Here is a 27,101-nt window from a genome sequence, read left to right as displayed (position 1 = left end):
GTGCCGAGTCCATGCAGCCTGACTTACGAGTCCACAGGCAGCGGCCCTGAAGTGCAAGAACCACGGGATTTCTCCCTGCCAAGAACAGAAGTGCAAGATGCAATGTCAGCCTCCTTCTCGCTGGAACTGGTGACGGTCTGGGCACTGATGTCACTCAGAACAAGCTGGCTCAGCACTTTCCCCAGCCCCTCAGAGGAATGGAAATGAAACAATGAGCCTAAATGAAGGAGGTGCTTTTCTCAGTGTCTAAACGGAGCACTTCCACCAACCACCTTCATGCTGACCACAAAACCTACGCTAAAGCAGCGAGGACAGCTGACCCCAGCCTGGTTCTCTACTGACAAGGCAGAAAGCTGAACTGCTGCATCTCAAGGTCATCTGCAAATATGGTTTACCCAAACAGTGACAGCCTGAGCCCTCAACAGCATTTCGGTGCCCAGCTTTCACTGGTGTCCCACTGCAATTTGAGGAGAATCCTGCACTCCCACAAAACACATACTCTGTGTTTTCCAGTGCGTTCCTGGGTATGGCGAAGAGGATCTGGAAAGCAAACATCACGTTAGCTGTGATCCTTCTGAGCAGGAAAACACCACCTGAATTCTGGCCTCCTGAACGCAGAAGGAGGTCAGATGGAGTCTCACGTACTTTTAAGGACTGCTTGCTCTCAGTTGCTCTGGCTCACCTTGGGTATTTCCAGAAGATATTCCAGAAGCAATTTTCTGGTAGATCTGGATTTCACCCTAGATTTTTGCAGGACAACTGATCTAAGAAACTGTATGGTGCAAAAAGTAAATGCCAAAAAACCCAGAGAAAATAGCTACCATTACAAGTACCTAACTGATGGGAAAAACAACTATGTACATGTTCTCCATATGTAAAATACAATTTATTGTATTTAGGCCATTCATAAGTATCAACACAATGTAGTACGTTTGAAACAAACCTCTTACCAATAAATACTACCTAAACATTAATATTAAGCTTTTGATCAAATGTGTACAGTGTATTGACTCAATATTGCACAGTGAGCTCTATATGACATTTCCATAGTGCTTCAGTTTGTTACAGGGATAGTTTGCCACAAATATTGCAAAGCATCAGAGTTGACTTTTCCAAGTGAAAACAGCTGAATTATTTCATTAGGGACTGAAGGCTGATACAAATGACAGTGTCCTAGGTTAATTGGTTATGGATTCATGGACCCTAATGTTTTCATGCATGAGGAGACTTTGTTTCTAATACAATTTTTATAGAATTGCAAAAAAGTCCCACTTGCAAACAGAATGAGGATATTATCATCAAACTGGTGTGAACAGCCAACTCCAGTGATCAGTGAGCTTGTGAGCAAGCTCATTCCCGTGAGCTTGTTTTCTCTTGTTTCAATCTAAATATAAATCGTATCTTTGATCTTTTCAGAGATGTATCTCACCACTTGCATTTCAAAGGCCAGACCGTGCAAGCCCCCAGCATTACTCCAGCACTTTGCTCCCTACATGCCTCTGCTCAGGTTAGACTCAGTACCCGGCAGTAGGAGCAGAGGCCACACACTCTAGTCTCAGTAGTTTTCAATGTATAAATGCAGATGTAATTTCCCAATAGTTCTATAATTAACTGTATCTCAGCTTTATCTGGTTAAGTCTTAATTCTACAGCATCAGCTCCGCATGGGGGTAGTCCTGCCGGTTTGTATTGCATTACCATGCTCACACAGAGGGCTGGGGGCTGCCGGCAATGGGGCCGGCTGTACTGCTTCCCTGAAACCCAGCGGCTCCTGGACCCTATGGCTTGCAGGCTCTGGTGAGCATAGTGTCAAACGCTGGCAGGACTGTGGCTCACAGCAGGTTTTCAACAGCTCACTGTTGTTCATTCTCAAGTCCAACTACGACAAAATTATGTCCGCACCAGTGGGAGATTACTGTTAGAGTAAGGACTGCACCATTTGGCTTGTAAGGTTTGACCCGCATTTGCATGAACTTACACTGCTCGGACATTGCAGGAGGACCTTAAAATGGGCATATACTGCCTTAATACACATTTAAGCTACGCTGCCCTGCCGAAGTGGTAGGAGCTGCTCAAAATGCAAATAAGAATCATGATCGTAGAACGACTATGACTGACTTGGAAAAGATTTGACCATCAGTATAATGGTGCTTAGTGCTTAGCATGTCGTTTCCCTTAGTGCTTAGCATGTAGTATTCCTTTAAGTGAAAGAAAATTCACTCACCAAGTGATACGATCAAAAATTTCTAAGAAACTACTGGTTAAGTATTACCTCATGATTATGTAAATCATGTTTATATCCCTCATCTTTGCAGTTTATCATTTTGTATATATTCAGATTCTTTATATTCAGGTAACAGAGATGAAATACTTATTTCTATCTAAAAAGACGGTAGGAAAAAACAGGGATTGAAAGGATTCCTTTTTTGTACAAAAAATACATTTTTATGACAACAGCCACTACCTTCACAGTAGGTCCTTTGCTCCTCTACTTACGACCAAGGTTCAGTCATCCATAACACCATCATAAAGTATCAGAATTGTTTTTCTTTCCACTTTTCAACACCAAAATTCAATGCACTGCTATGGAATGTTTCCAAAGTTTTATGCTACATCCTGATAATCAGGAATATTTCTTTTCTTTTTTTTCCTTTTTTTTTAACTTTAAAAAGGAACTCAGTTCATGCAAATAAATACATAAAGTGCACTGAAATTACTCAATTCTATGATACAGATGACTTCAGAGAAAAGTCCCTTATAATTATCTAAACTAGTTCTAATAAAAGAAGATAGTTTCAAAACAGAATTAAAAACATTTCATTTAACTACAAGTTGATGTTTGCTATGTGTTCAAGCAGAGTACGTTTTCTACCTAGCTGTGTTAATCTGTGGGTTCAGTGTCATTCTTTTGTAGTGTAGCAAATATTTGAATTTGAGGGGTGGATATTTTTCTGCAGTTCTTGTAGTCCAGGGAATCAGTCTTCATTTGATTCTGCATACAGGATCTCAGGTTAAGCCCAGATCTGCAGAGAGAGAGTTGAACAACCGTTTATGACACTGACTGTTCTATCAAATGGTTAATTAAAATTTGGCAAGGCAGTCAGATTAGTGGTACAGTGTATCAGCAGCAATGATACTATTTAACCCGAAAATTCAAAATTCCCTTAACAGTTCAGCTAGCACTTTGTGGAGATTTTTTTAATTTGAATTTTCTGTTCATGTTTTACCCTGTGGTTTTATATCCTCGTTAGTCCCTCTAGAATCAATTTTCCTGTAACAACCCTTCCCCCTTGCCCCCTTTTTTTAAACAATCAAACAAAGAAAGTGTGCTGGTTTTGGCTGAGGTAGAGTTAATTTTCTTCAGAGTAGCTAGTATGGGGCTATGTCTTGCATTTGTGCTGAAAAGAGTGTTGATAACACAGGGATGTTTTCGTTACTGCTGAGCAGTGCTTACACAGAGCCAAGCCCTTTTCTGCTTCTCACCCCACCCCACCAGCGAGTGGGCTGGGGGTGCACAAGGAGCTGGGAGGGGACACAGCTGGGACAGCTGACCCCAGCTGACCAAAGGGCTATTCCACACCATATGACGTCATGCTCAGCATATAAAGGTGGGGGAAGAAGAAGGAAGGGGGGGGACACGTTTGGAGTGACAGTGTTTGTCTTTCCAACTAACCGCTACGTGTGATGGAGCCCTGCTTTCCTGAAGATGGCTGAATGCCTCCCTGCCGGTGGGAAGTAGTGGATGAATTCCTTGTTTTGCTTTGCTTGCGTGTGCGACTTTTGCTTTACCTATGAAACTGTCTTTATCTCAACCCACGAGTTTTCTCATTTTCACTCTTCTGATTCTCTCCCCCATCCCACTGCAGGGGAGTGAGCGAGCGGCTACATCGTGCTTAGTTGCCGGCTGGGGTTAAACCATGACAGGAAGAGGTACCCAAAGCAGATGCTCCTAGCACTTACTCGGAGAGTGTGGTCCCAGGAGCCGGAGCAGAATGCCGTCCCATCAGGAGAGACCCGCAAGGTGCTGACACGATTTTCGTGTCCAAACAGAATGGATACACGGGACCCTTTCAGCACATCCCAGACATTTATGGTGTAATCGTTATAGCCTGCAAACAGTAGGCGACCTACAAAGACAATGAGATTTTACAAAGTGAGGTCTTAAGTAGGTAACAGGTCTTGACTGCAGCAAGGGCCTTCTGCAGGACATTCATCACCCAGTGAGCCACAACCCAGCCTTCCCGTGCCACCCTCTGCACACAGCGAGCCCTGACCACGGCTTCCTCCAGGCTAGCTGTGCTCCTGTTAGACACCCCTGCTCCACTGCTGAGCTAGCCATACTGAATGCTGAACCAATTAACATTTACTAGTTAAAAATATAGTTAAAATTGAGTTAAATTATATAGAATCTGTTCAGTCATTAGAGATGGGGGGTGACTCCAAATCATGACAGACTGAAGAGCACTTCAACAGCTAAGGCAGGGTAATAATATTTGGCTGAGACGTTACGCAAGAAGTTGAATACAAATGGTTGAATGATTAGTAGACAATTTGGTAAGTGATTCATTGTCCCCAACAGGACAAGCTGTGGTGCTTGTGACCATGACAGAGATATTCCCCACACAGGGTGACTGGAGGAGCTCTGCATTTGTGCTGGGGCAAGAGCGAGAAGACTCGAGCTCATGTCTCTGGACCTGTAGTGAAAAATGGCAATGTCTCTGTCTTCATGCTCCTCTAACATACTTTTACTATCTATTAATCATTTATTATCTTTTTATAAACTATTTATGTAAGTGCACTTAATAGTCTAGTTACATTTCATGTTTCCTTTGAAATGTTTTTAATCATTATTGTGAAATTCTAGCCCAGCTGTAGTTAAAGGCAAAATATTTCCTGCCTTCAGCAGGGCCAGGAAAATACTTTTCATTGCTACAACGAAGCAATAGCCAGCTAGGTTATTTAAAGACTAATTATTTTTACAGAGGCAAAAAAAAGTCTTCCATGCATTAAATGTTTCTTTTGGTACTTAGTATTACTTTTAATAATTTTTAATAACAAATACTTTATGAAATTAAACTGGCAAAATTTTACAGTTCCCCTCAAATCCCAACACTAAGATAACCTCCAAAGTTCAGGTCTCACCACTAAGAGAGAAGTCCACACTGGATGCTCCAAAAATGATGCTCTCTTTGGAATAAATTGCTACTTCTCTGTCTGCACGAAGGTCATATAAACGACACTAGGATTAAAACAAAACCAACACACATGCCTCAGTAAAGGCAGCATTGAAAAAATGGGATTGGGAAGGACTGCAGCTTAACAGGCATCACGGGAAGCGGCTGCTTGGCTTCTTTCCTTCTGCTATTTCTGCCCACTGTAACTGGGACTCCTCTGGAGTCTAACAGGCTTCTAAGCAACACAAGATTGTTTTGTATAAATTAAGTGAAGAACTTGCTTTTCCAAAGCACTTCTCTAAGCCTCCTGCTTGTCCTCCTATAAAGAGATGAGTGGTAGGTTTTGGACCATGGCTACCCACTGAAAGTCCCCCCACCCTCTTGCTTCCCCACTGTGGTTTCCTACATATTAGGGCATCCTGCTGCTGGGGAGGTGCATGGGAAGACAGTTTCTAAAAACAACAGTTTAGCCATAGCTGCAGTCTGGGAGACAGAGGATTAAATCTCTAGTCATCTTTGAGAACACGGACCACACGGCACAGTGCTCAGACAGCCCCTGGGCACAGGGAAGCCTAGATGGTAGTCATTGCTCTGAGCAAGACACGGTAGCAAACAGCCCCTGCCCTTCCGTGAGGCAAGGCTCCTCTCTGTCTGGAAAACCTACGTGAAAATAATTCCAGTGAAATAATACATTTTTATACAGATCTTTCATTTCCATTTCTCATGGAAAATCCCCAATCACCTCTACAACCTGCATTTCCCGTTTTTATCATTTGCCAGCATACCTAGGCTTGTTTAACATGGAAATAACGTATAGACAGACCAGAGTTCATTGCCATGCAGAAAGGCAGTCCGTTAGCCCTGAAATCAAAATGCACTTCTGAAACTATTTGAACTGAAAATCTTCCTCAGTGAGTTAAGTTTAAGCAAACACTGGCCAGATGGCTTGGCTAATATTAAGACGTTACTAATGAAAAATGGTTGATAAGCCTCCACATAAAGGAGAGGCTGTTTCATTTGCAGAGCAGTGGGGAGCTGCCAGGTATGTGAAGTCCAGGTCTCCCAGTGCTCCACGCTGATGAATAATTTCATCAGACTGTCCTGATAGGGAGTTGGGGCCACCACAGGTGACAGCACTGCCATGTGAGCACGCTTTTATGGTTTCCCTCCAGACAGTCAGGATTATCTTCCTTGAAATCCCTAAGTATATAAATCAGGTCAAGGATACCAGTCAGTGTATCAGTCTGTAACGCTGAAAACACCAACGTCTTCATTTAAAGAATGAAGTGGATGGAAACTGCCAAAACTTCTCTCAAAAGTACAGAGGTGGAATTTCCCATTCTCCTGCTCAAGTCGTGAGTGTCAGGAATAGTTAAGAGAGAAAAAACCCATCAAATAAATTAATAAGCACAGGAGCCCAGAGCCTGTGGTACTGGGCATAAAAAGAGAGTGCTCTCATTGGAATTTAATGATGGACAATTTCTCCATCTCACTCCCTCCGCATCTCAAGTGCTCACAGTACCGCATCCGAATGTGCGGAAAGGCACTGGGCTCACCACAGAGCTAGAGGTATTAATTTATAATTGCAGCTTTTAAGACCCAAAAGTGGTGTATGTTCTCTCCAGAAGAGCCTTGGAAGGTCTCCACATCCAGTGAAGACAAAGGGACTGTTTCTATTGAGTTTAGCTAGCATTGGAGCAGACTCAGAACACGCTCTGAGGGCAGAGAAAGAGTCTTCACCCTCATGCAACCTGGCGTGATGTTTGAATAAACAGGAGAAACAAGGTGCCAGGTGCCTCCCAAACATCTGCTCTCGAGTTACACTTAACTGTCAGCTCAGTCCCTGCAGGGCTGTGGTACGGGCAGAGCCTGGTCCCCCATGGGGACCCACCAGCTGCAGCAAGAGCCACCAGCCATGTGCATCACTCAGGGGCCCGAAGGCACGAGGAGGTAAGTGGCATTTTGCATACAGTGTGCTGACCAAAATTACCTGTCAATACATACTGTGCCCCTCCTAGCAGATTGCTCAGAGACAAGCAAGAGCTAGTAAGAGCTATCGTATCATCTAGGGTGACCTCGATGCGGTGACTCATGGCAGTGAAGAGTGTTGGCAGTGAGTCAGGCTGACAGGGAGGAGATGTACGTGGCCAAGGCCACCCTGGGGCTATGCTCTCAGGATGCACAGGGCTGCGGAGGCCAGCTGACCGGGTCTGCCCAGCTCAGTGCTGAGCCCCAGGGCCCTCTGCTTGCCAGGACATGTGCACTCATGTGCAGGCTCCCTTCATGCCCTTGCGCTGTCCTGCTCCTTCTGACACAAGCTGCAGCATTTCATCTGGTTCCTCCCATGCTGTGACCAACAACTATATGAAGCCAGATCTCTTCCAGTAAGACAACTAATTCTGATCATGAAACTTCAAAACATAGAAAATCTGAAACGACTATTTGGACAGTACCTCACGTAGAAAAGTTTGCAGAGGTGACCTACAAAGTGTTACTAGATTTTCCCTATAGCATTATATAGAGTATTTTATATATATTATATTATAGCATTATTATTTCTGCAACTTTGGTGTCACAGGCCCAGTTTAGTCACTTGAAGTCCTCTGTGGATGTGACCTAGTCTTTTACCAAAATCTGACTTGGGAAGTAACAGAACTTCCCTAAATTAGGTTGCTGAATTAACATACCGTGGCATCGTCTGAACCAGAGGCAAAAGCATCTCCACTTGGGTAATATCTGTGCATGAGTAAAAAAAGACCAGAACACATTACATTACTTGGATGAGGTCAGACTTCAAAAATAGAACCAGCACATTGCTCAACATTGCAAATGTGTCCTCTCCCAGAAACATACTGACCTGACACTGTTGATATCTGAATCATGGGTTTCAAATGACTGGATGCACTGACCAGACCGCATATCCCAAACCATGGCTTTCTTGTCACATCCCTAATAAGACAAAAAAATTCACTACAGTTGTGCAAATGGTGACATTTACCCCTCATGTGCCTGATACACTTCATCAAGCCAGCTACATTCAAAGGCTCTGAACATCACAGCTCGGAGGGGATTTAACCAGCAAAGCAGCCCCAGAACTGGCTGTCCTGGTACCCCCAAGCCTGGTGCAGTTGCAGGTAGGAGCAGGGTATGCCATGAAGGCTGGAGCCTCAGCAGTGCCGCAGACCAGCACGGGCATAGCGCTGCCGTGCAGCACAGTGGGGTGCAGACAGGCCTGGGGTGTCTGCGCGGGCAGTCCCATACTAACCGGCACTCATAGCCCTGCTCTGCTTGTGCTGCTGCCGTACCTGTGTCTGCAGTCCCACCATGCCACAGAGCTGCATAACTGACTCATTCCCTTACCACTTAACATGCCCAATATAAAAAATTAATACGCAACATTTAAAGTTTTATAACTAATTCTTTTCATACACTGAAATAGAAAATAAGTGCCTCCAGTAGGTCTCTTGCCCAGCCTCCTACCAGAGTTAACCCCTGCCGTGGCTCTGCACCCACGTTCTCAATGGTGTCGTTGGGATGAGAAAAGAAGCACAACAGCATTTCGTCTCATTGTAAAGCTCTAACCTGCCCTTCCAAGCTGTGCTTTGAAAAGATCATTTAACACCCGGTGCTTGCTGTGAGGTGCTCAGCACCCTGAATGCTTTTGGGCAAAGGGCTCAGCCCGTGTAGTCTGCAACGGCCTCAGGGCAGGAACCATCTCATACGTGTAGGGCCATGCTCTCAGCTGCGATGTCTTGCTGCTGTCACAATCGCAGTGACAGGAAAAAGAACATGGACTTTTCTTTTAAGAGTGATGGGAGATTTTAATAAATATGATCCTGCTAAGGGGCAGGCCACAGGCAGGCTCAGCTCCGGGGGCTCAGCCTCTCTGAGGCTGCGTGGGAAGCACAGGGCAGGCCAGGCGGCTGCTGCTTCTGCCAAGCTAGTGCATCCTGCCCAGCAGACTGTGCCACACATGTTAGTTATTTTTAAGCAAATATGATTGCTAATTAAATTAAACAGCCTCTTCACAAGTCACATCTTTCTCGCTTTTTTTTTTAATTCTCTTGTTAAAATGAAATCCCATTTTCTTTACGAATGATGTCATTATTTAAAAGAGGTAATGTTCCTTTGTACCAACTTGTGGTTTCTGCGCGGGGGAAACCAAACAGGATAGAGAACATCTTGGACTCAGCATATTTCCCTCTCAAGCCCCACCACAGCCCAAGCCCAGCCCTTCATATTGCTTCCATGTGCACTGTTCTTACTGACCTCTCTGGGAGTTTGGGGGCAAGACCAATCTGACAAGCTGGTGCTTTGACTCCTAGCGTTTTGAAGGAGAAACCAGCAACCACCTGCGGAGAGATGGGCCCCCTGAGCGCTATCCAACTCGCCCCGAGGAGCAGTGCTCAGAGGGCACTGAGCACAACAGCCTGGGACACAGCCCTGAGCTCACCCAGGAGGGCTGGGATTTTCAGTGAAGTTGTTAAACATAACAGCACCCAGTCTGCACACTGATGTATTGGCATTGCTTATTCCAGCTCAAGGTTACTGTATTACATAGGCACAATATACAGGCAGTCTCTCTATGCTACCATACCTTCAGGTTGCACTGTTTTGGCTATACCTGCATCAACACGATATAAGACAGATCTTCACTGAAGTGGTATTTTGCATGTGATGAATTAAGCGAGTCCCTGTAAGGACAGACATACCCAAGCTGCTACATCGACACAAGTATGACATATTCTCTTAGCAGTACCATAGCTGCTTGCGATTCTTTGCCCTATAATAAGCTGAGCTGTTCCCAGGGAGAATGAATCTATCCTTTCTGGGAAGCAAGCTTGGTGACAGGAAAGCCCGGGAGGAGTAATGCACTCAGATGGAATTAGCTTTCAGTCACGCTTCAGAGCAGCTGTGCTAGCAGCAGGCAAACTGGGCCAGTGTGCTGAGCTCTGCTTCTGATGGGCCAGCCAAATCTGATAAAAGAGACATAACAGAAAAGGTCCAGGTTTGTTGTGTAGGAATGGGACCATGAGTCCGAGCACAACAAGTGGAATCCCCTAACCCATGGTTGGCACCCTCTGGCACAAGGGCCATTTCCATCAGCAAGCACAGGACAGCCCTAGGCCAGCACTAGTGGGGCTCAGAAACCAGCTACCTTCAGCAAAGTTACTGGTAGCAACCTGCCTCCAGTAAGAGAGGTCATCTCTCAGCTCCTGCCAGCTCTCACCTACGCACTCAACTTCTGATGTGGGAAAGACCAGGATCACCTCAAAAAGGAGCTGAGCCCCATCCCACTCACCTTTATGCCTTGCCTGCCTCACTGCCAGGCTGCATGCCAATGGCTCGGCTGTCTGGGAACAGCGATCCCTCAGCAGCAGGACAAGATTTGGAAGATGCCCTGGGTACTTTCCCAGACCAGTCCTGCAGCCCCAGCCAGGTTTGTGTGTTCCTCTGGGCCAGGACAGGGAACAGGCAGTGTTCGACTGATGAAGGGGCTTTAAATGCCTCTGGTACCACTGGAAGGCACAGGGGACTCAGCAACAGCTGAAGATGTGGCCACACCTCATCTCCCTGCTCCAACTTGTATGAGGGTTTAGCCAGCGTCCAAGCTACCCCTTGGCTTTTGGGGAGCGGCTGAGGGACATAGTGGCACGCAGGTTATTTGCAGCCCCACTTCAATGCCCTGAGCAGTCACCTGGCACATCCATCCAGCTCCAGAGAGCTGGGCACAAGAAAGGAGCCAAATGAATGAAGTCATCTGCTGTGCCGGGCTCCCATCCACAGGGGCTCACACCTCCGCTGCGGTACGAGCCCGCTGCTCTAACTCTGAGCCTTTCCCTTCCCGGGAGAGGCGTTGTTTTTGTCTCGGGCTGGATTGCTTTGGTGTGGGGTGGAATTTGCTAAGCAAGCAGAACTGCAGTCAGACTGGCTGGGTGGGTTTGACCCCACAGTCAGGGGTTTAATTTGCTCCAGCTTGGAAAATGTGCTTGCAATGAGTGGATTGCACTGGGGCTTCCAACACATACTCCAGCACTTTTCCCTTCCACATTCCTTAATTTTATATTATGATAGGAAGCTCCTGCTTACCCCAGAGACAAATGTATTTCCCGTTTCAGAAGGGGCCAGGTCCAGGCACAGGACATCAGCTCCATGACCATGGAAACTCTGTAGAAGCTGCCCACTCTCAACATCCCACAGGGCACAAGTTCCATCTCCACTTGCTGTCAGGATCTATAGGATGCGGCAAGACAAGTCACAACACAAAAATCAGCAGATGATCTTCAAGTTCACAAAGAAACAACTGACATCCTATACATACACCAAGGACAGCTTTAATTTAATGAATTATGCAATAAACCAAAGCCATAAAAACAACGTGAATCTAAGCACAGTTTATGTTTTTTACTTTTAAGAAAAGAAGTTAGAGTGGAAAGGAGAGCTGTATTGACACAGCTATACCTACAGTGTTTCAATAACGGTCAGTTTTGTGCAGTGGGGTTTGGAGAACTGATGGCAATAAGGATCTGCTGGCGTTTCCATATCCTCCGAAAAGGAGGTAGAACCAGACTGGTATTCCTGTCTGCCCCTGTATTTAACCCTATCCATATTTAGGCTGCTGGAATTCAACACGGGTAAAGAGAAGAACTGTTGGAGTTAAGTATACTTGTTTAACTCTCTAAATTTTTTTTCTGCTTGAAATAGCCAGGTTAAACACAATTAATTGGGCTTAAGACATGGATTTTCTGAAAGGGAAGTAAGCCTGTCTAGACAGTTGTTTGGTAAGTCCATCACCTCTCACTTGTCCAAAACCATTTGTGTGTGAAAGGGCTTGAACGTACACTGACCGAACATAGCTCACAGCTTCCCTCATCTGCTACAGTGCTTGTACAAAGCACATGTGATCAGTGCTTGTTATTGTGGCTAAATCCTGGTGATGCTCAATTGTTCAAAGTTTCCCCTTGGCACCCAAAGCTGTTATGCAATCTCAGATTCTGTAGGGTGAAAGGGTCTCTGTGCACTGGCACGGAAGGAGGCAAGGGTGAATTTAGGAGGGCTCTCAGTCCTGAACACAGGTTTTTCTCATGGTTGGTGAGGAAACTCAAGGGATCCCAGTGGGTAGTTAGAAGTTAAAAAGAAAGCACTCTTCAAGAAGAAAATGATCACACAATCATTAAACCATTCACAGACTTGCATAAAGGTTAAACACTGAATATGTTTGACAGATGCTTCAAAAACTCCTCCCATAAACAGAGGCCTGCAAAGCTGCAGAACAGACTGTTCCGAATCCTGCAGTAGAGAGACGCTGGCACTCTGAGATGATAATAGCAGAAGAAAGTCCTGACTTGTCTTTCTGGCCAGCTTGTGAGACTAGATCAATGAACTTCTCTGTTTTGAGAAATATTTGTACTTGGCTGAGGAATGAAGACTTTCAGCTCTGAGGATTCGCTCTTGAAATAGCGTGTAAGAAAGATATGAGGGGAATAGGAATAGCTAAAGGTGTCTGTTGGCAACCCAGAGCTCCAGCTAATGCTTAAAGAGAAATGTTATGGACTCAACTTCAGGGTATTGCTATTGAAAACCAAACCAAACTCCAAAAATCCCAAACCAGAAGGGAATTAACAATCTTTGCTATTAGACTCCGGCTTGCTGCCCGAGGGGCTCTGGCAGCGCTGGATGGGGATCCTTGGTGCCTGGCGGCAAGAGGCAGCACTTGCACAGGGCAGGGCACAGCAGGGACACAGCCTCTGCTCGCCAGGGGCACAGGCACCGGGGCCGGGAGCAGCGGCGAGGGCAGAGGGGCCACCCTCACCTCTGCCTCCTTCGCCATCACCACAGGCCTCATCCTGCTTCTCAGCCCTGCCGCACCGGGAGTATGGCTGCCTGCCCTACGCAAAACACTTGAGATCCCAATTAACTGTTGCTATTAATACACACGGAGCATTGTCACGTGGGGAGCATTATCACATCGCAGAGCTGCAGATACTTAATTTAGGAAGTGAGGCTCCCCAGCTCTCAGGGGGAGGGAGGCTCTCTCTGGCAAGAGTGATTTGGGGCACTGAGAACAAGGTCCGCGGGTCGCCCAGCCCTGCAGCTCACCGCTTCTCTTGGCCCAGAGTGGGAACATGATGAGGAGCAAGGATGGGACCCCCTCTTTCAGCACCCACACAGCCTGAGAGTGGCTTTAATCAATGATGAACCACCCCCAGATCTCCTCTTTCCATTGCACTGCCAGATGCCCATGGGCACACCAACTCCTAAACTCCTACCCCGTCTTTCAATCCTCTGAGGGAAAACCAAGCTGTAGTTTAAGAGAGCAGCCAAGGCAGAGCAGCAGCATTCACAGCACCTAGCAGTGGGTGCTGGGTGCTGCGGGGGCACTGGGCTGGGGGACATCTCCACCATGCACTAGGGCTGCTCCAGGACAGGTACCACATCCCTCAGTGACGTGAGCCGGGAGAGCAGAGCTGCTCCGCACACAGCGGGGAAAGCTCCTGCACAGTGTGCTTGTTGCACTGTGCACCCTCAGAGTTACTGATTAATTTTAATTCTGAGGCCATTATGTAAACGGAAAAATATAAGAAATCTGGGATTCTCTAGGACCCCCTGCATAACAGTGGCCTAACAGAAGCTTGGCCAACCCACTTGCTTCTATTTGTTTCAATAATAACATACAGTGCTATAAATGATCACTTATGAGCCTATCAATCACAAGAAAATTTCTGTTTAAAGTCTTCAGAAAAATCTCTGAATCAGTGAATATAAAGCACCTAAAACCACCATGGTATTATTTAACAATAGTCATACATTACCTTCAATATCAATGCAGTTTGCTGTACTTAATATGGAGAAAAAAGACCAAACTTTTCTTTCTTTTTTTATTATGAAAAATAAATAACTATTTTTCCTTTCATAGGATTTAATCACGATGCATACAAGTATGGACAAGAAAAGTGAATACTGGTTTTCTCTCTCATCAAAAACATTCCACTTAATTTAGACTCCTCTAATTACGCAGGGCTCCTGCACAGTAAGGCCAGGGCTAAGCAAGCCTGGGTGCTGGGTACCTCCACCACTTGTTTCCATGGCAATGGACTTAAATTAGCCCCTCGGAGTCATTACAGAAACGATAGAATGACAAACAACAACACACTCTTGGGCATCTCATGGCCTGAAATAGAAGCAATGAGAGCTGATACTTCCTTCAGAAGAGCTCCAAATATCTGGAAGAAGGGGACACGGTACTCCTTTTCCAGCAGCTCCGCTGACACTGAGAGCAATGAAAATGCTCCCTTCTGCCACTTATTTTGCTGCAGAGCTGCACTGAGCAGAGCTTCAATTAAATTAAAAAAACAGAGAGGACAAGGGGATTAGCCTGGCTCCTTTCATCATCTTTCGTGTTCCTGGAGAAAGAGATCTTTGAGATATTCACTACAGAGGAAGGCTGACCCGGTCTCAGAAGATCTGCATTTAGTTCCTGGCTTTGCCATCATCTCCCACTGTGGCCCTCTGTGCTCCAAGCCCCCCACTGCGAGATGGGGATAGCATCACTCCTTTCCCTTGAGGGAACACACCACTGCACGTATGGACAACAGGGCTGGCCCTGAGGGACCATCCTCAAGCTCAAATATCTCACTTGGTACAAACAAAAAATACTAAGAATGAAAGCAAAAGCAAAGTTGGCTGGACATCCAGGACAAAGCAGGCAAACAACACAGTCTCCACCATCTGGCATAACACATACACAACCTAGTCCTATCTCAGATGGGTTTTTAACTATTTGTATTAGTTTGAGCTCCTAAAAGCACAGGCCAGCACAGACCCAGTGAGCAGAGAACACACAGGTACCAGCGAGCTCCCTCTGCAGAAGGGACAGGCCTTTGCAGGGTGCAGGCATGACAGCCTGGCCACAGGCTGTGACAAGCATTTCCTTACAGCAGCTTTTGCAGCGCCTTCCTCACCCCCAGCAAGTGTTTTCCAGCAGCCCCTGCATGGGGCAGGGCATGGCCCTGGGTGCCCCAGGTGCAAGGAAGGTTACTTGCACCACGTATGAGTGCAGCTCATGTTAGGCGTTGCTGGACGGTGAGCAGCGGGTAGGGAATGCATTTACCTGCATGTCTGAGTTAGTGAAGCTGCAGGCAGACAAGTAGTTTGTGTGCATTGCAACCGATTTCTTCTTTGCAGCCATATTTTCATTTTTGTCAAATGTCAGAGGGTACACAGAACACTTGTTGTCCAGGCCACTAAAGAGAGTAATAATAGCAATAACAGAGAGAGAACTGGTTAAAACTGCAACGACAAAAGGCAAGTGGTGATAAGAAGGAAACCACCTGTCAGTGCTGCGCTGCCAAACCCTTACAAGTACCGACTTCCCTGTATTGTGCTGTCCGGGATCTCCCTGTGCAGGGAAGCCCCAGCTGCCTCACCAGGCTGGCTGCTTTACAGAACTTGAACAGCTGCACCTCGGTATTTTTTACCCTCATCGAGTTTATAAATTGCACTGAATGAAACCTCACGAAAGTATAAACTGGGAGGTGACATAGCACTCACCTCAGGGTTAATGCTTCACATACATCCAAACTGCCATTTTTCTGTTGACATCCATCATTGCGAGGATCAGTATTTAAGCATCATTGTTTATCTACCTTAATAAATTTGGCCTAAGTTCTATGGAAGAAACAGTATAGCAAGTAGCGGGTGTGAAGACAGGGCTTTTAGAAGGGTTTGGGAAAAAGGCAACAGAAGCACTGACAGAGTTTGGAGAAAAGGCAACAGTAGCTGGTGTGTCCCTCCTGGACAGTTGCACCAGTTAAGCTGTGTCTCCCAGGGCAGATGTGGGGCTCTTTTCTAAAGGGTCTGACTTGTGTCTGAGCCTTTCCTAGAGCTGTGGTAGATCAGCCCTGCTGTCCCTGGGATCCCGACACACCACGAGGTGCTGGTTCTGTGCCTTACATTACGTGCACAGCACTTAACTGACAGCAAAACAGAAATACAGAATTAGGTAGTGCAATGCATATATGCCCTCCCTGTCTCTCTTACCAGTGTGAACACAGAGCTTTCTTGCCATTCTTCGAGTTCTAGTCAAAAACATACAGCTTCCAGACTCCCTCTCCACACATGGTTATGGAGTCTGCTGGTCTGTCTCAGTCCGCTGCTTTCTAGATTTGCAAGCTGCACCGTAAAGTCTCCCTTTGTTCCCTTCTCTCACCCCAAGCTTGCTCTGCCTGTCTGATCCACCCAGTCCCTTTTTAAAAGATGTTTTGCCAACATCTCATCTCTTTGTTTTTTCCCCTGCATAAACTCATTTTTTTCAAACCTGAGCCCTCAGAAAACTTGGAGAAGATAATCAAGGAGGGGGTTACTTCTCCCCACCCCGTCTTGGCAAGATCTATTCATGTGCTGGTAATCATTAATGACTAACCTTCTCCACATTGTAGAAGAAAGAGTGCAAAGTAAGAACAGGGTTAAAACCACTCTCCCTTAGAAGATATATCCAACACACACAACCAAACTGGAACAGGGAAGTTGCATACATGCAGAATTCCTAACCCACGATATAAATGCTGAAAGAGGATTATTTTCCACGCTTACACAACAAATGTTATTGCACTGAGATCAGTGGAGATAATGTGTACAAGCCATTATGGGAACAGAATCAGAGGCACTGAATGTAGTCCTTCCACCCACAATCAAGGCACGCAAACTTCTAGTTGTCAGCATCTGAAGGCACCAGGACACCATTACAAATCAAGCTTTTCTGTGTAAGCAGCTATGGAAACTGGGAACTTACCCACAAGCAATAGCACATCCAGATGGGGCATATGCACATGCCATCACCCAGGTACACGGCATCGTCACTGCATGTTCCTGAAACACAGCATCTCTTTAAACTGGGATGTCACTGTTTCTCTAATCGGTGCAAGGAAAACAATGTAGAGTGGTAAGTTCAGTATTTCTGTGGGACATCCTTGGGGTCAGTGAAAGGTACAGGTCTTTCCCCAGCCAAAGCTCACACGTAAGGCTGGGACAACCCTTCCTGCAGAACCCAGCAGAGCAGCAGGAGGATGGCCAGTGCCTCCCTAACACTTTCCACCTTATTCATGAGCCTCAAACTGATCGCAGAGCATGTTTTATTTGGGTTACTCAGCGCTGTAAAAGGTCCCCACTGCTGCACGTGTAAAAGTGAGTTACAAACAAGCTGTTTTTTCTCAGCTGTGTGAAGCAGGGTGCCGCAAGGCAGCCCTGGCAGGGCTTGGAGGAGCAGCAGCACCATTTCACAGTGAACACCACGGCTGAAGGATCCCGGGTGATCGCACATTGGCACCTGGTACAGGAGCTACCCAGTGAGGGCCTCTGTTTTGCTGGCTGGGCTTTGCCCCCAGCTGGGAGCCCTCCATGTCAGCAAAGAGGCTGGTCAGAGCCTCCCACTGGAGACCATGACAAACCGCAGTACCCTGACAGGGACTTTGCTCAGAGACAGGTCAAGGGAGGTGGTTTCTCCTGGGCCCCTTGGTTTGAGGTTCTGGTGGAGGTTTGCATGTTATCCCATCATCCCACTGCCTCCCGTGACACCTGTGAGCCCTCCAGCCCTCATCTTATCCCACTATCATTTGCCCTGTGCACAGAAATCTGACTTTTGCTGAAGTTTCACTTACCTTGTTGGTAGTGAAGGAATCCCACACGATCACCTTCCCATCCTAAATGAAAGAACACAAACAGAAAGAGAAATTGAGGCCTTCCAGAGACGTGGCTATCAGCCTACTTCCCAGATTTGGGGAAAACTCTGCTGCTCATTTCCATCCTCCAGTCTGTTATGTCATGAAATTTTTATCTCCATTTTAACAACAGCACAATGGTCACAGTGAAGCACCGAGGAGACACCCCTCAGTAGTCTAAGTTATGTCTTTGACCAGAAGAAAAGCATATCTCCTCCTCACTGAGATGACTGATGTCGGCTTAAAAGACCGATTTATTTTTTTTATTTTTCTCCCTTCCCTTTTAGCGGGTTTATGAGAACTCCTCTCACTTGCAGCACGTCATGGACAGGACCATCTCCTCATGAAATTGCCATTAGCAAGCCCTCAGTTACCTCCTTTCAGGATGTGTTTCTCCCAGCCCGTAATCACCACCTGCAAAGCTGGTCACCTCTCCCAAGTGATATCTGCCAGTGGCTCAGTATGGGGCCTTACAAATACAAGAGGTGACCTGTATTACAAATCACTTGCCGAGTTGGCAGCACTCAAGAGGACTATTTATGGACATCGCACTGTCTATTCATCTTCCATTTCCTGTCTTTTCCTGGTTTTCCCTTTACTTCTCACTACACTTACTTAACCTCCAATTAGCCATTGATACAATCTGCTAAATAGCCATCATAAGAACACTCCACAGAGAGCAACACAATCTCTTTGTGTATGCCAGCTACACTCATGCCAGCTACTTTGCCTTACGCACATAATATGGTTATCCTCCCTGTATCGTGAAACCTAAATGCTTATTACTGAGCAACAACTGTTGCTGTACCTGGACTCACTACAATTCTTAAAATAGAGTAAAAAATGCAAAAATGCATTACAACTTGCCTGTTCGGTTTTCTGGTCTACACACTGCCATTTAACCACTTTAAAAAACATGACATGAATTATTTAAAATTACTCTCTTTGCTGAGATCACCATGAATGGTAAAAACTCACAGTAACTGAAGGTGGCTTGCAATGCAGATTGCCTATTTTTATCCCTCAAGTGAGACCACTGACAGATTTCATATAGGTCAACGAACAGCTGTGAGATGCAACAAGCTCACTCACTGCCATACTGGGCTCAGGACGAACCAGGGGATCTAGAAAGTAATTATCTCATTACCTCCTCTGGCTCATGAGACTGGTATTGAGCAGGTGTTAGGACTGTTTCTCAAAATGCCCAAGTAAATGCAGTAATTTTGGCAGGATGTTTGAGGCTTTCAAGGTCGCACCAATCATATGGACTGCAGAAGAAATTTCTGTGCACAGAAATCTCTAGAAGAATCAACATATCTTCCCTTCCCTTTTCGTGATTATTTTCTCTGAACACATAAACTGAAATTGTTACTAAATATTTTATCTGTAAAGAACAAGGAAATGAAAGTGGCCTCAGATCAATTCTCTCTATTTTCTATGGTAGTAGGGAATATGGGGAAAATCTGTATATGACTGGACAAGAAATATTTAGGGTATTGGCTACAACAGCCGTAGCAATGTTCAGAAGCTTGGATTTGTGCTCTCTGAACAAATATCTTGCCAACGAATTGCTTTAAGGGCATCTTGAAAACATTTGCAATATACACAGGTATCATCTGCAAAGAGTGGCACATAGCACAGCCAAAAGATGAGTAAAAAACATCTGCCCAGCAGCATACCTGGGAAGAGCTCACAATTCTTCTCTTGTCTTTGCACCAGTCCATACAGAGAACTTTATTTCCATGGCCCTTCAGGGTCCTCCTGGTCTTCATCACAAACTGGCCCAGTGCCTCCACACGCTCTGCCACCTGATGAACTGCAAACAGCTGATGGTTAGAGAGCCCTGCTTCAAAGCTCTGCCCTGGCAAATCTCTATGTTTATGAGTAATGTCACCTAGAGGAATCAATCCATGAAGTTTGAGTCTATGGTGCAAGTCAACAAACTCTGCTTCAGAGCTGGCAGGTGGCAAAACCAAGGTGGGCAGTGTACGAACACATTCACCAGATAAAGATTAGGATTAATTCACTCAGAGCTTGAATTCCAGGGCTGTAGCAGCTGAAGCTCCTGCAGACCATCACACCCAAGCATAACTGGAAAACAGATTACCCCCTTGCTTCCTCTTATTGGGAAATCCTCAGCCTGACTCAGGCTTGAAAGTGCACAGCCAGCCTCCAGCCTAACACATGCCTCAAGGTACTGAGCAGAAGCGAAGACCACTACTGAGTCTTGGAGGAAAAATCATACAAAAGAATGGGGTAAGCACCAAATCTCCAAAGTTTCAATGGTAAAACACTTGTTCTGGATGTGAGACTTCCAGCCGCAGTCAGCTCTTAGCACCGCGGCGGTGGTGCAGTGTGATACAGGTACTAGCCACTGGTGCTGGAGACTTCTGCTCTGCTGTGCCATCCCCCTTGGTGGCCAAGGGAGCACTGAGGGCCAGGACACAGCCGTGAGTGAGCAGAGAAGCTTGGCCTTCGCTATGAGAGTGTACTACCCAACTTCCCAAGAGTTTCTACCGACATTGAGGACTTCATGGGTGGGTCAGCTTTTCCTTTTATGGGAAGGAGAAACAGAGGGGGCAGGCAAGCAACTTTCGTGAGTAGCATCCTCTGGGGGTAGTGAAGTCAGTTCTTTCACACCTCATTTAATAGCAGTACTTTCAGCTGATGTTCTTAAAAACACGACAAATTTACATTTCCAATTGTGCAAACTCACTTTACCATAAAATTCATCCCACTGCAGCTGACACCACTAAAAGGTATATCTCATGTATCTCATGTAACCCTGATGCCTCATGCTGGGGTCATCTGCACATGCCTGGAAGAAAGCATCATCTGAGGAAACGTATTTGCTCTGCTCCAGCACTGCTTATCCAGCGTGGAGCTGAGTAGGGCCATGATGTATCTTGGCACCTTGTGGCAGCTCTGACACACTTCACACGGAGCACCAGGGAGGGCAGGAGCTGCTTCAAGTCTCACAGCAGAGTAAGGGTCCTGCGGCAGGAGAGCCTGGTACCAGAATTAAAAATTACTCTGTCTAGAGAAGAATTACTAGGATGCCGTGTTGTGCGTTTGTCCACACTGAAACGTAAGATGATCTGGCTGCTGTTAGCTAAGGGGGCAATGGCTGACTCAAACCTTTGGAAATAAATGCAGAAGCTCACATGCTTTAATGAGGTGGCGGAGGAAATCTTAAGCTTTTCAATGCCATGCTGGAGGCTGAGCTCCACATCCCACATGGCAGGTGATCACTCTGGAGCTGCACTGATGCTTCACCCATTGTCGCTTTTCTAGAGCTGCAAGAAAAGTCATGGGCTAGGAAGGGCTGCCACAGCGAGAGAGCAGGCATCCTTAACTCTGAGATCGTTCCCTGGCACAGGGTCAGGGGAGCAATTTCTGCCAAAGGCAGACTGATTTCTGGCGGATTAGCTTTTGAGGAGTTGTCTTTCAAAACCACCAGTCCTGCAAGCTGTGCCAGAAGAACGTTCTCACCTGAAATCTCTGCTTGACCAGTCTCGCCCGGCCAGGGGACAAGTGCTGCCCACCATTCCTGACAATTTGTCCATACCATCTCTAACAGAAGGTCAGAAGCAAGTTTCTGAGAAAGTACCATATAAACCCACCGAGGAAAAGACACATTTCCCCCCACTTTTGCCTGTGGAAACCTGCCAGATGATCCAATCAAAAGACACGAAAACACAGGACAGGAGGTTATTATGGCAGCTGGAAAGATGCTTGTGTCCAGAACATATCTGAAAAAACAAACATTTCACAGACAATGGGCAAAGTGTTTCCATTATGTCAACGCAGCTGAGACTCTGTGGAATTGTCTGGTTTAGCCTTACTGGTTCTCTGAGGATGCTTATCTCCAACCACAGCCACAATAATCCTGCACCCGCCTCACACAGGTTTTAGAGTCAGATAATTATTTTGAAGCATTCTCCAATATTGTTTCAAGATAGTTGAAAATTATGCACTCAGGCAAGTAGATCAGCTAAAGACAATAAGTAGCTTGAGTGGTTTTACAGATAAAACAGGCTATTTTTCTAAAACATGGCGTTTGGCCTGAACAGGAGGGGTGGACTTGAAGCAGATACTACTGGGTCTTTGATCTTTTCCATGCTGGAAGTCAGTTGGTCCTAATGGTCTCTTCTGGCCTTAAAAATTTATGGATTGCATGAACAAAACAAACTGTTTTATCTCTACCTAAAATTTTAAGTGATAGAATTGAATCCTTAAAATTGTAAGATTGCAAATCAAATGCATGTTTGGTATTTCCTTTTTCTACCCACATTTTTGAGAGCTGCTGTTCAAAACCAGTTGAACAAATAAGGGCAATCCTAGTTCAGCCAGCTGTTTGTTTTGGGAACCATAGAGGGAAAGTCATGATCAGAGCAAAAACATGAGAGAGATACAATTTTAGATTAGAAAAAAAAACAACCAAACAAAACGGAAGAGATACTTTATTCTGAAACTTACAACCTCTGCAGAAATAGTTCTTGGGGATCATTTAAGTGCAAAAAAAGCTCTGATAAAGAATCAGATATCACGATAAATAAATATCATGAGGGAGCATTGTTCTACAGCAGCATAAGACTTTCAACTCAGAAATCACATCATGGCTATGCAAACACAGCCTTCCAACTTAAGTTTACAGATTTTTACATATGACAAAGACATAAATATCCTATGAGTATCAATGACACACACAGTTACGGTATCACTGCAGTCATAGGTAAAATGCTTTGTGAGCAAAATAATTTAAGCATATGCTTAAGGGGTCTGTTAAACAGAGGCCCCGCTATTTCTGATACAGAAATGATACTGTAAGAATATGATGATTTATGGTAATGTTTCTGTAATGAGGCCATCTCCATTTGTTTAATGATTGCTATTAATAAGACACTCATATAACATATGATTGTCTAATTTAGACAAGAAAATGCTCTGTTTACTCCAGAGAAAATCTTTTAACCCTCCCTCACCTGAAATTTAAGAATGTTTGCCAGTCCCTCAGTCTTACAAAACGCTAAGAGCTAAGTCACTGGATACAGGCTCAGATTCCTTTTCAGCATTTAAGGTATCAAAACAGATTAAATAAGTTTTAATGACCCACTAATATTTCTAATAAAGTGAGCTATATAATTTCAGAGGAATACAGTAATTTACATGTTTTTCACAAAAAAACCCTGCAACATATTATATCATTGTAATTATAAAAGTGAAATTATAAAAATAAAAGGATTTTTATCTCTCAGGACAGATGAATTAATACCTATTTGAGAAGCTCCATAAAAATAATGTTAGCTTATTTTTTCCTGAACGGGGTGGGGGGCACTGGGGGTGGGCAGGGTTGAAATCTATCCATGTCGTTTCTGCCACGTTACCCACGGATCCTGAAGCTGCAGCTGGTAACAGCGTTAGGCGCTGACAGCTCGAGCATTGACTCAGCCCGCACCTCTGAATCAGCGCTGGATCCCTGCAAGTTGTTTCCCTGGGGAAGGGGGGGAGAAGGAGCTGGTTTTGGAAACAACGTTCCTTTTTAAGCCCTTTCACCTTGCCTGAAATCCTGGCCTCATTGACGCCAATTCCCACCAATTTGCACGAGGGTAGGTTTAATCTTTCTGGCACCGAGACGTGCATGAAAAGGACGCAAATAAATGTCAGAATCCGCGGAGGGGGATGCGCCACGGCCTCCTCCCAGGCCTGCCCCCCGCCCCCCGCGGGCAGCGCAGCCGCCTGCCCCCAGGCCCCGCCGTGCGGGGGCGGCCGGGGGCTGCAGGGCCCCGGACCCGGCCCCCGCCGCGGCCCTCGGCGCCCATCCGCTCCCCGCTCAGCCCGGCGCGGAGCCCTCCCTTCCTTGGCTCTCGGCTGGGCTCCGGCAGAGAGGGAGAACCGGCTGTCGCGACACGGGAGGCGCGCGGGGGCGGCTCTCTCCGCGCCCTGCGCCGAGCGGGACGCCGGCCGTCCCCGGCCGCAGCCCCGCTCCGCTCCGGGGCGGCAGCAGCGTGTCCGCCCGCGTACCCGGCGAGGCCCGGCCGGCGGGGCCGGGCGTGCGGCAGCCCCCGGCGCCCCGGCCGCGGCCCTGCCTCCCCGGCCCCACTCACGCTCCACGTCGTGCAGCTTGGCCCGCTCCTCCTCCAGCTTGCCCTTCAGGCTCTCGGCCTCGTTTTTCAGCGATGCCAAGGTCTCGTTCTCGTGCAGCCCCTCGGTTGCCATCTTTGCAAAGGAAGCGGGGGGAGAGACGAGATGAGAGCGGGAGGGAGGAGGAGTTTGCCCGCCCGGCTCTCGGGGATGCTGCGAGGCTCCTGCTGCCTCAGCAACGGCGCCGGAGCCGGCCCGGGCTCCCTCCCCCTCCCCGCGCTGACGTCCAGGGCCGGGCTGGGCGCTCCTCCGGCCCCCTGCGGCCAGCACCGACCGGCACCGGGCGAGAAGGAGGCCGTGAGCGCCGGCCCCGAGGCAGCAGGGCAGGCTCGGCCTCCCCGCGGGCCCCCGGGCGGGCAGCTGGCACCGGCCTCACCGCCTGCCCCCCTCCTGCCCGCCGGCTGCCACCAGCGGAGAGCTGCTGCGCAGCCCAAGCCGTTCCCGCACGCAGCCCAAAGGCCTCGTTTCCCCAGAAACACGGGCAAAAGGGTGTTTCTGCTTTGTACCCAAACTTGTTTGTACCAAGTTGCACACGCTGTGGGGGGAGGAGAAAAAAAAAAGTCATCGGTCACCCCAATAGCATTTTAAAATACCAGACTGGGAAGACGGATTCTGTCCAGGCTTTGGGAAGCCCAGCTCAGCCCCACCATTCCCTTCACCCCATGGGTAGGGGTGGCTAGGCCCCTCGCTCACTCAGAAGGTCTCTGGCCCAGCTCCTGTGCCAGCAGGACAGATGCAGCGGTGCGAACCCTTCTCTCTACTGTGGTTTGAATTCCTCATTTTTAAATTTTGTGTTATCAGGGGGTTTTTTTCTTCTTTTTTTTCTTCCCCTTTAACCAGCCACCTCTTTCCCCTGCCCACAGATAAGCACACTGGGGTCTGTGCCCTTCCCAGCCCTTGAAAGGGACCCGTTTGCAAAACCCCGAAGGGAACGAAGAGCCCTCCACTGTGGTGCCGGCGTGAGCCTGGGGCACAGCTCCACGGCTCTGCAGGCCCTGCGCGAGTACAGATGGGGAGCCTGTGCTTGGCACAGGGAACAGCTGATGTTTCCAGAGAAAGAGCTGTGGCACATGGCCTTGCCGCTTTTTGTTCCCTAGAAGGGGAGTTCCTTGAAAACGTCCTGTCCTCTTCTTATTACAGTAATTGTCCTCGATCTACACGGAGTAACTTTGCTCACATTGACTCCCATTGTCTCCCTTTAGCCAGAAAATAGACAATCCAATGGCTATTGTTGTTCAACCTGGAGATGCGCCAAGATTGGAAAGGGAGATAAGAAAATACGTGTTTGCAGCTGCTGTTTAGACTCTGGGCACATCCTGGACACAGTGTGGGTCCCAGAGAAAATAAAAGCCCTTTCCCACAGTGGGCTTAGCAGCAGTGTCACTGTCCGACCGGGATGCAGGGCAGAGCTGCTGAGCTCTTCCCTGTCAGGCTGGAGGCTGCATTCAGGCCCTGGTCTGGCTCAAGGTCTCCCTTAGTCAATGGATCTGCAGGCGGGAGCTGGGCTACTTCACTGGAGGGTCAAACGCAGTGGATACGTTTCTAGTCCACAGAAACTGATGTGACTTAACCCCACCAGCCCGATGGCCACGTAGGCAACCCTGAACTTGATTTTGAACCCTGAACCGAATTGATCCAGTTACATTCCGTATCACAAAAGAAAAAGTAGGTAGTATAATCTACGGAGTTCACCTGCTGCTGGATATGGGAAGATCCTTCAAAGCCCCTCAGAGTAAACAGCACATTGGAAATGCCTTCCAGCACACTGACAGTGCCAAGGAAATAAAAATTCAGTATTTTTAAAGTGATACCAAAAGAACAAAAAAAGCACCTTTTAGCAGGAAAGTGACAGGAAGCTTCTCGTGTGCCATCTCCATGTCTGAAAAATTAAACCTACTTATATTAAACGCAACAACGCAGCTGTGTCCTGGGGGAATGGCAGGGGAAGATTTTGAAGAAGAAACTTCATTTTTGAAGGATTTTAATCTATGACAAAGGCCCTATTTCTGACACCTGATAAGCACGAAGAGGCCCAGAAGTTAAATCAAAAAAAAACCATAGGAAATTTCTTTGCCTTGATAGGAACGCATCAGCTCTGAGGAATTTGGCTTAGATAACACCTGTATGTCAGATAGTTGGCACAGTTCTGACCAAAAAACCCAGACTTTCTTGCCTTACTGATGTGAACAGTCTCACTGTCTTAGGGAATGGGATTAAAAAGTCTACAAAGAACAGCACGGAAGGTGAGTGTCTTTGGGAACCATACATGTTCAGACTGATACACAATACTAGTCCCAAGATGACAGGGATAAGCAGAGCCATGAGGTGAAAGAAAAGTCTCTAGAGTGAGCTATGTAAGTGTGTGATACATAACATGTATTTCATGAGTTTGAATTTAAAAAAAAAAAAAAAAAAAAAAAAGTATTTAGCTCATCTGACCAAGCTGCTTAACTACCCACATAGTCGTTAGCTAACCATACAAAAACCACAGGTTAGAGTAAGGCCATTTGGGAGCTTTAAATAAAATGGACCAGGGTTGGATTAATGTAGAGGATAACATTGTACTAGGTCAACTAAAAAAGAAAAATATTACTATTTAGCAAACAATCAAGGTTTTTTGTTTCTCTCTTTGCATAAAATCTAACCATACTTAAGGCAATGTACTTTTAACAATGTATTAGTGATCACTTAAAAAAATGTAAGTAGTAAATAATTCGTTAACACAGTATTAGAATTCACTATGCTGAAGGCATGTTGAATCTGAAATGGCAGTTCAGTCAGCAGCAGTGGATAAAGTATTAGGTCCTCTTAGTCTGGTCTCTGCTTTCAGATGAGTTTCAAAACACATCAGCCCAGGGCAAAAGGCTGTGAAAACATCCTGCACAGGAGGCATGGTATGCAGAATATATGGAAAAGCAGTAACAAGTAGCTGAACTCCACTTTGTAATGTTATGATCCATTAATTGTGCAGAAACGACTGGCACATAAAAGCATTTGTTGCTGTGGCTTCATGCTGACCACTAGCATTCCCCAGAAAGCTGACCACTTCCAAAGCGGCTGCTATGTCC

The 27,101-nt window shown here is 46.6% G+C and overlaps 1 protein-coding gene across 3 annotated transcripts; it reads right to left on the bottom strand.

Annotated features, from left to right (window-relative positions):
* Nucleotides 1–873: 873 nt before the first annotated feature.
* On the bottom strand, nucleotides 874–24,441 carry GNB5 (G protein subunit beta 5). Of its 3 annotated transcripts, XM_087745330.1 has the most exons (12): nucleotides 23,997–24,108; nucleotides 21,054–21,185; nucleotides 19,569–19,705; nucleotides 17,830–17,871; nucleotides 16,965–17,041; nucleotides 15,285–15,417; nucleotides 11,264–11,407; nucleotides 8,031–8,122; nucleotides 7,861–7,909; nucleotides 5,142–5,238; nucleotides 3,960–4,126; nucleotides 874–3,022 (listed from the first exon to the last, which is right to left on the bottom strand). In XM_087745330.1, exons 3-12 carry the CDS (start codon nucleotides 19,659–19,661, stop codon nucleotides 3,011–3,013), a joined length of 906 nt encoding a protein of 301 aa, XP_087601456.1. In that variant the 5' UTR covers nucleotides 19,662–19,705; nucleotides 21,054–21,185; nucleotides 23,997–24,108; the 3' UTR covers nucleotides 874–3,010. The 3 variants fall into 3 exon arrangements, with proteins under 3 accessions (XP_087601456.1, XP_087601455.1, XP_087601457.1); XM_087745329.1 differs by lacking the exon at nucleotides 21,054–21,185 and having other exon boundaries at nucleotides 23,997–24,432; XM_087745331.1 differs by lacking the exons at nucleotides 874–3,022; nucleotides 5,142–5,238; nucleotides 21,054–21,185 and having other exon boundaries at nucleotides 3,965–4,126; nucleotides 23,997–24,441.
* Between the last annotated feature and the right edge of the window lie 2,660 nt (nucleotides 24,442–27,101).

The sequence above is a fragment of the Nipponia nippon genome, unplaced genomic scaffold (genome assembly GCF_047370975.1).
Source record: "Nipponia nippon isolate SJK-2023a ecotype South Korea unplaced genomic scaffold, ASM4737097v1 scaffold_9, whole genome shotgun sequence".
NCBI classification, from domain to species: domain Eukaryota; kingdom Metazoa; phylum Chordata; class Aves; order Pelecaniformes; family Threskiornithidae; genus Nipponia; species Nipponia nippon.
Note: the sequence above shows the minus strand (reverse complement) of the source record. Positions and strands in the feature narration are given on the sequence as shown.